The 13,125-nt window shown below is 41.6% G+C and overlaps 1 protein-coding gene across 11 annotated transcripts in view; it reads right to left on the reverse strand.

Moving 5' to 3' along the window:
* The window catches only part of Trim37 (tripartite motif containing 37), a 141,678-nt gene that overhangs the window by 31,028 nt on the left and 97,525 nt on the right, over positions 1-13,125 (reverse strand). For 5 of the 11 annotated variants that reach the window (XM_032911863.1, XM_032911860.1, XM_032911861.1 and 2 more), the window contains 2 exons: positions 4,318-4,428; positions 2,603-2,681 (listed from right to left, as the gene is read on the reverse strand). In XM_032911863.1, coding sequence (XP_032767754.1) covers positions 2,603-2,681; positions 4,318-4,428 — 190 coding nt within the window. Of the gene's footprint in view, positions 1-1,425; positions 2,682-4,292; positions 4,429-13,125 lie in introns of those variants that run through there. The other 6 variants (XR_004389001.1, XR_004389003.1, XR_004389002.1 and 3 more) reach the window with 3 other exon arrangements.

Genomic DNA, 13,125 nt, shown 5'->3' on the forward strand with positions numbered 1-13,125 from the left:
CAGCTCCGTTGGCAGCATGCACAGCCCTGGTTCAAACTCCAGCCCTTGTTAGGGATGGTGGCACAGGCCTAAATCCCAGCATTCCTGAGTTGAGGGCTGAAAAATTCAAGGTCATCCACGTCATCTATGACAAGGCACCCTGCCTTTAAACAGCCGTACTGCAAACAAGATTCACGACATGGTCAATGCTGTGATGTGGGTACATATGGCACTTACACAGAAGCTGGGCCAAGGCTAGATGGGAATTCTCACAATTTTCCTAACTCTTAGAAATCTAAAATTATCTCAAAATAAAACAGCAAAACAGGACAATTGGTCAGCTTTTCATTGGTGTTTGGTTAATGATGAACTGAAAAAGCGTGGTGTCCAACCTTAGAGCAGCACAGTCTCTCCAAATTGCCAAGTGGGAACAATACACAACTTGTCTATCCCAAGGTTACTGAAGGACTAGCTGTCAGAATCATTAAAGAACAATATGCTCACACACGTGCCTTTAACCCCAGCCCCTGAGATGAAAAGGCAGAGGCAGCCTTGTCTACAAAGAGAGTTCTAGCCCAGCTAGGGCTACCACGTGAGACCCTGTCAAAAAGAAAGAAAAGAAAAGGCAAGGCAGGGCTACACACGTTTTGTGGTTGGCTTGGTTTTCACAGCTCTTCAGAGGCGTTCAGAGTGGGATTCCCTGCACCTTCGCCATCAGGTGCAGCTGTGGCCTCAGACCCAAATGCACATACACATAAAGAAAAACTGTAAAACCCCTAAGATAAATAAGAGGTATTTAAGAAAAATTTCAAGTAAAATTACAGTGGATGGCTTCCCAGGACCTCTGACCTCTATCATGTACATGTGTACACACATGCACACAGAACACATCGTATGCTGAGAAAGGTGCAACAGAAAAACTAATAAAAGCTATATCAATAAAAGAGAAAAAGGTTTTGTTGTTTTAAAGTGAGGTAGGAAGGACCGATTTTTAGGGAAGAATCTAATACAAAGTGTAAGCGCGCACAGCAAGCAAACAGCGAGAGAGTCTACTGTCATACCTCTGCCCTTCTCCCTACCTGCTTTTAAGCACAGCCAAGGTGGCCAGAGAGCATGTTGCCGGACAGCTTCAGCTCAGGAGTAACATGCCTGCCCAGCATGCCAGGGCTTTGAGCTCTTTTCCCAGAAGAACCACAATACTAAAAGTAAAACACCACCTACTTGGACATTTTAGTATATAGGATGGCTAGGGATTAGGGTAAGAATTATTCTTTCCATATATTCTATTTCTATCATTTATGAAGCAATCTTTGGTTTTTAAAAGGAAGAACTAGAAGCCCGACCCTTAACAAAATGTCCTTCCCTATACTGCTAAACAGCCACAGCAATAACTTTAAAGGGGGAGGGGCACTTCTGATCCCACTTTCAATAAACTGCAGAGGCAAATTTTCTCAAGTTAATTTTATTTACAAAAAGTGCAAGCTGTTAAGAGAACAGTCAACTCTGAGTCACAGCACTCAGCAAGCCATCAGCCATGGGACGTAGACAAGGGTCACTAAGTACAAGCAGGCGAGAGAAGTGCTCTCATGTAGGTACACCCATGTTTCTTCAACAGTCTCTTGGCCAACTTGAAGTGTAACTTTCACAAACGTACAACAGCTCAAACACAGATGCAGGAGCACACTGGTAAAATCTGGCAATCATTGGGGTTTGTGCTGACTGGGAATATGAGAGAAAGCCTTGCACAGCTTCACGTAGATGCCTAAATCTTTAAATGCACTCACTGAAATCAATGTCCAACCAATGGAAAGATATTGTTCGGAAATATTTGTTGCACCACGGTTATGTGTCAGAAAGCAGAAAAGATAACAACTTTAAGTGATCTTACATGTGTCCAAGTGACCTGCATAGACCCAATCCACAATGACTTAACTCGTTTTAAATACCTATAAAGATCACATGACTGAAAGAAGGTGCGTGCCATTAATCAGTATGCCAACACTTGAACAAGTGAGAAAAACAAAATTTGGTCTATCATCATATTTAAAAGAAAGGATTCTGTCTAACATTGCTACAGTTACTTAGGAAAAGTGTCCACTGAGCAAAATCTGTTTATAAGCAATTTTCCTGTTCACTATTATACAAGCCCTAACGAAATCACAACCTAAAGAGAAACTAAACTATGGCCATCTACACCGTGTGCCAGCCAAAGCCAGAGAAGCACCAGTGCTGAACGAGATCAGAGCACACAATGCCTCTAGGTACTTTCTGGCTCTTAGCTGGCCTTCTGGTATGGGAGACAAGCTGCCTTTGTTAATATACTAATTTGCTAAATTAACTGAGTACTACACTGTCAGTTCGTTACATTAGAAAGAACTCCCCTGCTTTAATCTTCTCCCCATATACACTGCATCCTGCTGGAGTTGTGTGCCTTCTAATAGTTTCAGAATTGCTATTTCAGGTAGACATGACGAGGGGGGCGGGGAGGAGGAGGGAGGGAGGGAAGGAGGGAGGGAGACTAAATAAGTATGATTATCTGACTGCTGACAAATTTGAGCACCAACTTCCAACAAATTTTAGGGACCAGGTAGCTTGTAGCTCGGCTCTCATGTCTGGCAATTACCTTCCACTGCCTTCATCGGTGTTGAAGTGGAGATTTTCAGGGTCTATTTGTTCACCATCAGGAAAACTGGAATGCGAATCTAAGAAAAAAATTGAAAGAAAAGCACATGTCATAAAGCATTTGTGTTCTTTGCCCAGTCTTTATATGACATTACCATATGTTGTACTGACTGATAAAGATGTATTAGGTGGGAAACAAGCCTGTCTTCAGAGAATTTATGATAGTTGTATGTAAGCCAGGAGAAAAGTAAACATGTACAGACACCCACCATTAGAAGGGGAAAGCCACAGCCATGCCTCCTCAGACACTGCTCTAGGAAGGAAGACGGCAGTGCTCCCCAGCCTCAGAGTCTGTGGACACAGCTATTCCTCATGCAACAGGACGGCCATGCATTCATCACCACACATCCCACCAGCACACAAAATAAGGTGCCTCCAAGTCGGATGCTTCCTTAGAGGCAGAGGGATTACTAAAGGTGCCTCAGGACACGCACAGCACCAGAGACGTGTTGCTGGACTAAGACAGGAACTAGAGCTTAGAACAGGGAAGCCCAGCAGAAGCCTGGCCCTCACAGTGTACTTCCCACTACACTGTATCTGTTTCCATTCAGTCTGTACTGTAGCAGTCACCTCAAAGCACAACAGACACCCGCATCACTGCAAACTGAGCTGTCGTAAAAACAGAAGGGCCAGGGAGGTGGCTCCGTGGTACAGACTCTCTCTCATTCGGTAACCCTGACAACATTAGTTAAATCTGTAAAAATGGATTGGATAGAACACATCTGTAATCCCAGCATTCCTGTGGTAAGATGGGGGCAAAGACATTGGAGTCACCCAGAATCTCAAGACCACCTACCTAGTCTGGAGTATGGAATACAGTGGCAGAAACAAGAAAGGGTGCACAAAACGAAGTGAGGGAGACAACTGTTTCCCCAAAAGTTGTCTTCTGGTTTTCATACCTTCACTAACGTGCACAACCTCACATACACTTTTGTTTTTAAAGACTGGATCTCTGGGTCCCTGGCTACACTGGAATTAGCTCTGTAGACCAGGCTGACCTGAAACTCAAGAGATTTCCCTGCCTTTTCCACGTGAATGCTGAGCTTAAAGTCATGTACTCTCGGCACAAATACTTTTTTTTTTAAAAAAGGGGAAAATAGTAACAATTTCTCTTATTTAGTTTTCTTCACTATGAATTCTTTCTGGAGGGGATTAAAAACAAAACCAAAACCAAACCAAATCAAAAACAAACAAAACAATGGATTCCAGGATTTCTATGTGTGCTTAAAAAAATAAAAGGGTTTTACAGGTTCTAGTATGGCAGAAAACAGAAAAATTCTGATGAGAGAAGGAAAAATATAAAACGAAAACTAAAACCTCCAAACACATGAGACTCCGCTCAGGTGCAGAGTGAACAGTTCAGTGTGACAGCCGCCCACTGTCCGAGGAACTCTCTGCTCTGAAGTACCCTCGGCCACGGGCTGCAGGCTTTTCCTCACAGGAAGCAGAACTCAGGCGGCTAAGCAGCAAATGTCACCTGACTACTTTCTTGGTACTTACCACACCATTTACCACAGAATGTTCTCTCACAAACAACAGTAACTTTTTAAAAAGAAGTAAAAGCAGCAGAGCAGATGAGCAGAAGCCACAGCAGAGGCAGAAAGGGCAGCAGCAGCAAAGCTTTTATGAACCTGTGTAAAACGACTACATCTGCACCTTCATCCGGAGGCTGGGCCAGGAACGGATCGTTGAAGGCGCCCATGCTGGTGTGCTCTTCCTGCTCCTCGTTCTCAGTGTCACATTCAATTTCGCTGTCACTACTCATTCCTGGCAGGAAGGAAGGGGAGAGGGTGTGATAAGAATCCAGGGTTCTGTGAGCGCCCTCATGTACTGAGCTGGGACTCCTCCCCCTTTACACCGATACAGTCCAACACACGCAAGAAGGCAGCAGCCACACAGGCGTCAACTCTCTGCAGCCCGTGCGTGAGAAGCCGCACTTTTACTCTGCTCTTCAACTAGAACTGAGGATCACAATCCTTCAAAGTTTTGTGTAGATAGAACAGTGAGAAAAAAATTTTCCACACTAAAAACTTCTTAGCATGTTCTAAAAACAAAACAAAACAACAACAAAAAAGACCCCCAAAAAACAAGTATTCTTTTGAACTAATAGTCTATAGCCGGAAATATCCATAAATACAGGCATATATAATAGAAAATTCCAACAATTCTAGCAGTAAATTGGTTTCGAATCTATTTGGGTCTCCTGTTTAATATTGGTATATAAAACTAATTTTGACTTTAGATACTCAGTGCATCCATTTTTCATTAATACGTAGTAACTGTACAGAATGTAGCGTTATCACTTTAATACATTTATAATATATAAAGATCAGAACGTTGTTGACTTATCTACCACCTTAGGTGTATATCAATCTGTGTTGGGAACATTCAATTACACTTTACTAGCTGTTGTAAAATATTCTATTAATCAGAGTCAAGCAGTCATCCTACTGAGCTTTAGAACACTGTACGGTGTTGTCTGTGCTGTCTGTCTGTCTGCCCAGGCACTGTCTCCCTCCGCTCTCCACACTCACCTGACCCTTTCCCATGCATAGGCAGCCACTGTTTCACTTTTCACTTCAACTCAACTTTTTAATTTCTGTATGTAAGTGATAACATGTGTTTTTTTTTTTAATTTTGTGCCTATTTATGTAATGAGACAAGACTCTTCAACCTATGCCATGAAGATGATGTGATTTTAACTGTTTTTAAAAGCTGAATAGTGTTCCACAGTGTTGGTTTCTCTATCATATATGGAGTACACTATATCACAACAGACAGCCTGAATCTCTGGCTCTTAAAATCGTTCTACCCCTTCTGCCTCTGTATGTTCCTCAGGCCTTCAGTTTGTACTACAGACATTATTAATTAGGGTCACATAGTCTACTGTTTCCTTCTGACTAGTGATGGTTCTGTCTGCGGCAGGAAGACACTTTTTTCCTGAGGTATGGGTAGTAAGAGCTACGTTTATCTGAGGGTAGAAGACTAAGTATTTAGAACACAGTTAGAACTGTACTACATCAGGGAAGTGGACGTAGGACATCCAGGGTCCCTAGCCTTACCAGTCACATATGATGGCTGGATTTACAGTACCAAGCATGAATTTCCCCCTATTAAGAGAGCCTTAAGTCCAATTCAATGGCTGATGGCTACCCCTGGAATGTTAAGTGCAGCTACTGTACCTTTTGAGATATCCTGCCGTTCTGGTCATTGTTATGATTTGGAGGTGTCACATCTGGGTAGGGCTATCAACTCCATTTTTCCCTGCATAGCTCACTCTGGTGCTGTAAGAGAGCTAATCTTCAGGGAGGACACATTCAGGTCAGTTCTAGCTCCACTCTTCCAGATCTTAAGTGTGTGGTTTGTACTTTTTAAAGAATCTGTGTGTGTGTGTGTGTGTGTGTGCCCACGTGAATGAGTGTGTGTAGTCTAAGAAAAAAGTCTGTGCAAAGGTAGAAGAAAAGAGTAAGGAGGGCCTGCAGGGGATGAAGGAGGGAACCAAGTCCTCACGTAGACTCCTAGGTTAATTCCTCTGACTTGCACATAGAAACCATTGGCACAGATAACACAAACAGCAAAGAATTTTATGTTTACGGTAGGCTTGATGGAAAGAACAAAAATGTCTTCCCTTGGCATTTAAACTAAGGTCTAACTGCCATACTTAGGTCAGCAATATTCCCAGAGGCCCGCACACACCAAGCATGCATACTAGTACTTGTCTGTATGTGCAGCCAATGCATTTGGGATTTAAACCTGAGGTTCAGATCTCAGGAAATTACCATAAGACCTGTTCAAGAGCTACTACTATTTAAATAAAGCAAATGTAGACATCCTCTCTGAGGGTAGATTCTCACTAAACAGCAGTAAACTCTGTACAAAATCCATGGCCTAGCTACTTAAGGACTCTGAAAACTAAATCAGAGTAGGATATTGCTGAAGTCAAATGCTGAATCAGCCAACGCAGGTCTCATGGGATCATTTAAAATGTTCACTATGAATGTTCCAGAACCCAGAAAGAATATCAATAATCAATTCCATGGTGACACAGACAATGGAATTTTCTAACAAGGACTTTAAAACTTGTTACAAATAATCACTGTCAAAGAATTCTAAGGAAGTTTCCAGGACAGATTCGCAACAATTCTTGGGGAAGTAGGGGGTCTCAAAAACATGTGCTTTAATACAAACAGTGCTAACAATTTACCCAAAGCAAGAGAACTTCAAATTTAAAAGTCTTTTATCAAAACAAAACAAAAGGATCTGTATTTTCCAAGCATCCAGGTAATCTTTCTTTCTTCAGTATTCTGAATACAAAGCTAGACCTGGACATTCTGAAATGTCTCCACTTTTCATTAAAAACACATGGAAGCTGTTGGAAGTATTTTGAACAAAATACTTGTTCAAAAGAGGAAAATATGCAAGCAATCCTTTCTCTTCTTTTTTGTATTTAACAGTCTCATTCTGTACTACTGTTTGGCCTAAAACTAACAAAAGCTCAGTCTGCCCTCAAACTGAGGTAATCCTACTGCTTCAACTCCCCAAGTCCTAGGATTACAGGCATGAGCCACAAAGGCCAGCTAGAATATATTGTTTTACAAAACAAAACCCAGCCCCATCTGTGAAACACCACTCCCACCTTGTGGCCCTTCATGGAACTGTTCCTGCAAACAAAGCCAGGCAGATACTCCAACTGCAGCCAATCAGCTGACCTTTAGTACTATTTCCTCATCAATGGCGAGTATAAAACACTATTAACTATGTGGTATTTCAGAAATTCTACAGCGAGAAAAAAACCTGTAACCTAGAACAAACTCTGGAGATGTATCAATGTCCACCAGCTGAAGCTGGCTATGGAGATACAAACCTGTAATGAACTCAGATGCTTGGAAATTCACATGGAGAAGAAGCAGGTGACTGATTGTACTAATAATTAACACCTGCCCTTCTTCCTGCCTCCTAAGTCAGTGGTTCCCAACATTCCTAATACTGCAGGCCTTTAACACAGTTCCCCACACTATGGTGACCCCCAATCACAAGATTATTTTCGTTGCTACTTCATAAATATAATTTTACTACTGTTATGAATTGTAATGTAAATATCTGATATGCAACTCGGTGGGGGCTGAGACCCATAGTTGAGAACCACTGTTCTAAAGGACTCTTAACATTGTCTAAGAATCTTGCCTTCCCTGATAGGCTGTGTACTCAGAGTGGGACCAAATTAATGGACTTTGCCCATTTTCCTTGTCCACGAATAAATGATACAAGACGAAGCTAGGAAGTTGTTGTTGGCCCTGAGAAAGGGCTTCCTTTTTGCTAGAGATACATAAAATTAAACAACCTTCCTCATGAATTCTCAGGATATGATTCAGAGTTCTTACCAAGTTTGCAACTGAAGCAACTATCTTGTCACTTTCAAAAAAGCCAAAAAAACATCTTGTTCTTTGAGATGACATAGCAAGAAAGAAAGGAAAGGGAAAGGGAGGGAAAGGGAAGGAAAGGAAAGGGAAGGAAAGGAAAGGAAAGGAAAGGGAAAGGGAAAGGGAAGGGAAGGGAAAAGGAAAAGGAAAGGAAGAAAGACAGACAGACACCTGTAAGACAGATGTAGAGGTTCACACCTGCAATTCCAGCATCAAGAGGCTCAGGAAGGAGAATTGCTGTGTTCACAGCTATCCTGGGCTATTCACAGTGAGAATCTGTCTCAAAGTGGGGAGTGAAAGGCAGCTGCTGGGATGGAGCTGCTCGGCTGAACTGATGGTTCCATTCTGAACACAGCATAAACAAGGCATATGATACGACTCATGTCTATAATCCCTGTTCTTTGGTGGTAAAGTCAGGAAAATCACAAGTTCAAGTCCGAGGCGAGCCTAGGCTACATAGTAACAAAGAAATATAGAGGCATACCCACACTGAACAGTTAAGTTTTCCAACTCTGAAACTGCCCTGCCACACTTAGGCATGTCTCACTTAAGACGTCTAAACAAGAGTGCTACTTTCATCACTCTAACTCAGCTGCTTGATTTTTCATTTTATTTTTGGATAGCTCACCCTGATTACCCTAAATGTGATCAGCAACAGCCATCGCAGGTTGTATAACTTACTGTTAGCTAATATGAGCAATATTTTAAATAGCTGTAGCAAGGCTTTCCCCTGGAATGGGTATTATGAGTATCCCGGACTAAATGAGAGATCTGTATAGCTTTAGCAGAGTTCAGTCTTCAGTTACAGGATTGTATGGCTTATCAATGGTGTGTGTGTGTTGTTGATGTTGTTAACCTAGGCTGCCAGTATAAAATCATTAAAAAGAAGACTAATAGAAGGTTGTCCCAATTCGTTCCAGTTAGAAATGAATGGGTTCATTTTACAACCACCATGTCTAAGAAAAAAAACAATTACACTTCACTGATACTGGAGAGCAAGTAAGAGACTACTGGGAGCCAGGCATGCTGACATATACCTACAACGCCAGCACTGGGAGACTTTGACAGGAGGACTGACTTCTAGTGTGACAACCAGATTATATCAAAAACCCAAACCTAAAAACAGAAACAGAAAACAAAACCCCCATGACTTTAGTACTTCCAAACTCCCAGCTAGAAAGAGAAATGAGGCCTTAAAGTGTCTTCAGACATCCTCTTCCTCAAGGACAGGATATAACAGTTTCTCCGTTTGACCCAAATAAGAACTTTGTTTCCCATGCCCCTTTAAACTTGATTTTTGGTCTTAAAAACATGGGATTTCAGACCTACTCAGCTAAGTCTTACACTGCAAACTAAGGCTTCCTAAGCACTGACTTCTGTGGGCAATGGGTTTAACAGTCACAAGTGTAAGTGAAGGCTGGAACACCAAGTGGTTACTGTGCTCCCCTCAGCCTCTCAGCCAGCTACCTTCTTTATTACCTATCCTGGGACAGACACCTCACAGCAACCTTTCTGGTTGAGTTCTTGGTGCTTTATATTACAACACTTCTTATTGAAAGGAAAAGCCTGTTGCTGAAGAACACTTACCACCTACCTGAGGAATGGCATGCTTTGAAAAGTTTGGAACACACAGTGCAGACCCTAAATGCGACTAAGCAAACGTTCTTGCCTAGGATAATTGTCAATTCCTTTGTTAAAAACTGGTTTTGGTGTATTGAGACATGGTCTTACACATGCACCACAGGCTGACTTGCAAATAGCTATGTAGCCCAGACTAAAATCAAACTTATGATTTCCTTGCTTCTGACTCCCAATCTGGCTGTCAATTTTGTCTTACTTTATTTTGTTGTTCTTATTTATTATTGTGAGCATGTATCTGTGTCAGAGGGCAGCTTTTGGGAATTAGTTCTTTAAACCTTGGGTTTTAAAATTTTTTATATCACACTTTTAGTGTGTGGGGGTGCGTATGTGTGTACAGCAAACCAGTGTACATGCAAAAGTCAGAGGACAATATACAGGTATTTGCAGGTATTTGTTTCCTCCTACCATGAGTCCTGGGCTTTGAACTTCGTAATCAGGTTTGCCACTGTCTACCGAGCCTTCTTGCTAGCCTCACCCTTGTTTTTGAAGCAGGATCTCTCGTTCCTTCTGTCTCCCTGCATATTCTAGGAGGACCAGCCTGTGACCATGGGTGCACATTACCACAGCCAGTTCTTTACCTAGGCTCTGGGGAATCAACTCAGGTTGTCAGGATTTCTTGTGGCAAGTTCTTTTACCCACAGAGCCATCTCTCTAGACCTCAATTTAATTTAAATATTGTCAAATCCCTTCAATATTATTCATCTTTTTTCTTCTTTTGAGACAAGGTTTCATGTAACCTAAAATGGCTTTGAACTTGCTATGTGGTAAATTAAAGGATGACACTAAATTTCTAATCTCCCTCCCTCCATCTTCCCAACACTGGGATTGCAGGCCGAGTCACTATATGCGATGCTAGGAATCGAACCCAGAGCTTTGTGTTAGGTAAGCCCTCTTACTAAGTGACTTCACTCTGGCCCATGATGATTAATCCTCACTGTTGACTTACTGGATAAGAGTTGTGTCTGTGAAGGTGTTTTCAAATAGCTTTTATTGTTTTTGTTGTTGTTATTGTTGTTGCTTTTTGCTTTTCAATACAAGGTTTCTTTGTATAGCTCTGGCTGTCCTGAAACGATCTGTAGATCAACTGGCCTTGAACTCAAAGAGGTCTGCCTACCTCTGCCTCCTGAGTGCTAGGATTAAAAGCGTGTGCTACAGCAAAGCTCCAAATAGGTTTAACTGAGGAACAAAGAGTCAATCCCATCTGTAGTTCCAGTACTTGGGAGGCTAAGGCAGGAAGATTTAGTCAGTATGGCTATTAAGTAAAATCCTGTCTAGAAATCAAGAATGAAGTTCAAGTCATCATTCACTTCCGTTATTTAATACTTGTGTCTTAAGAGGCTTCATGTTCCCAGCTCCAAATCCCATTCCAAGTCTAACAGTGATTCTCCATACTGTAGCCACAGTAGAAACCTAAAAATCACAATTCTATTTATGAGGCTACTCCTGATTTAAATCCCATTTAAAGGATAAAGGCCAGATTCTGGTAGAGACAGATAAGAAAGTTTCTCATGATCTGACTCCCTCTTCAACTCTGGCCTCAGACTTACTGGCTAATCACCTGACTAACTTCTACTCGTGCTTTCATAAGAATTTTCCAAGGATAGACTACAACCAAAGTATACAGAGATGAAAACTCTAAGCACTGACTCTGGGATCAAATTCTAACCCTTATAATGACTATTTCTGTGCCTTTCAGTGAAATTAAGTTGTATTTCTAAGTCTTAGATCACTTGTTTGTAAAGTCAGGAATAAAAAAAAGTTAATGTCTATAAAGAATAATTCTGAGAATAACATAGCAAGAACATAGTAAATATCAACTCTTTTGATGATATACTTTTAATTCTTGTATACTCTATCAGAGTATGTATCACCCAATATTACCAAAGGCTATTTACCGATGTCTTCAATATCTAATCTATACTTCTTAATGGCCCTCCCTGTCCCTCTCCTCCTACCACACATACACAGCATACCTAGTGCCTGTAGCCCACCAGGTTGGTCACAAGGACTATTACCCTGGTCAGATTATTATATGGACCAGTGAGTGGTCTTTCAATGGGGATGATCTTTGTCTCCGAGGGAACATTTTGTAATGTGCAGACATACCGTGAACTGTAAGGGGTAGGGCAGTAGCTACGGTGCCCAGCAGTGTAGAGCACTGGGGACACTGCTCAGCACCCTAGGCAGCAGAGGACACCAGCCTTCCTATAGTAATAACAGAGTCCAGAGTGGCAAGCGCCAAGGCAGAGACTCCTCTAAACCAGGTGTCCACACAACATCAAATTCTACATCAGGCAAACTAGAAAAATTTATGAACGATTAGGAAAGAAAGTTTGTGATTCTAACACATGCTGTGAGATTTCGCGTCCCTATAACTTATTATCAGTATGTGCACAAATATTTGGAAGTAGCTAATTACCAAAAATCCGTCCCCAAAAGATCAGTAGTAGGAATATTTCCTTTAAAAATATTTTTAAATGTATCTTTAGGTGTATTTGTGCCATGTGGGACCAGAAGACAGTCTTCTTGAGAATTCCTGTGGTGACGGAATGGGAATGGCCCTGTAGGCTTGTCTGTTTGAATATCTGATTCCCAGTTGGTAGAACTGTTTGGGAAGGATCAGGATATGTGGATTTGTTGGAGGAATGGCACTCGGGGTGAGATTTGAGGTTTCAGAAGTGCCATTCCCAGCAGGCTCTTTGTCTCTTGCTTTCAAGATCAAGGTGTGAGCTCTCAGCTGTTCCTGCCGCCATGCCTCTGATTTGCTATTATAGATTCTGATCCCCAGGACCAAAAATACAACACAACTCCTTGTTTATAAGTAACCTTGGTCTGTTTTTTTTTTTTTTTAACAAAGAAATAGAAAAGAAAGACAATACACAAGTTTGTCCCTTGACACATGTACATATGATATGAACAACTCATCACCCCATGTATTAGAAGAAGAAACCCAAAACTGCCACCAGCCACCAGCTCTTCTACAGAACAGCATATGCTAGCATCTCAATGTGTGCTATGAAAAATAATTCAGCAATGACTGAAATTCAAATGAAGTGGAAAGTAACACTGGGAGAAATCAAAATGTCTTTGAAAGTTGTTCTTGTTTTCTGCTAACCCATACAAGACATAGGAAGAACAATAAGTGAGATTGTTTTAAATAACTTCTAATGCTAAAATAACCGGCTGTCTTATTTGGTATCTTGGGAGGAAGAGTAAAACTGAGGTTCATTTGCAGAGTTTTTATAGGGGATGCTAAACAGCTAAGTCAAGGAATCCCATAAGAGCAAAGGAATGCTGGAGAAATGACTGGTTAAGAGAGAGTACTGCTCTCCAGAAGAACTAAATTCAGCTCCCAGCAGCTACATCAGGCACATCAGCCCACAGGGAATTCCAGCCCTAGTGA

This window comes from Rattus rattus, chromosome 9, assembly GCF_011064425.1.
Source record: "Rattus rattus isolate New Zealand chromosome 9, Rrattus_CSIRO_v1, whole genome shotgun sequence".
Classification (NCBI taxonomy): Eukaryota; Metazoa; Chordata; class Mammalia; order Rodentia; family Muridae; genus Rattus; species Rattus rattus.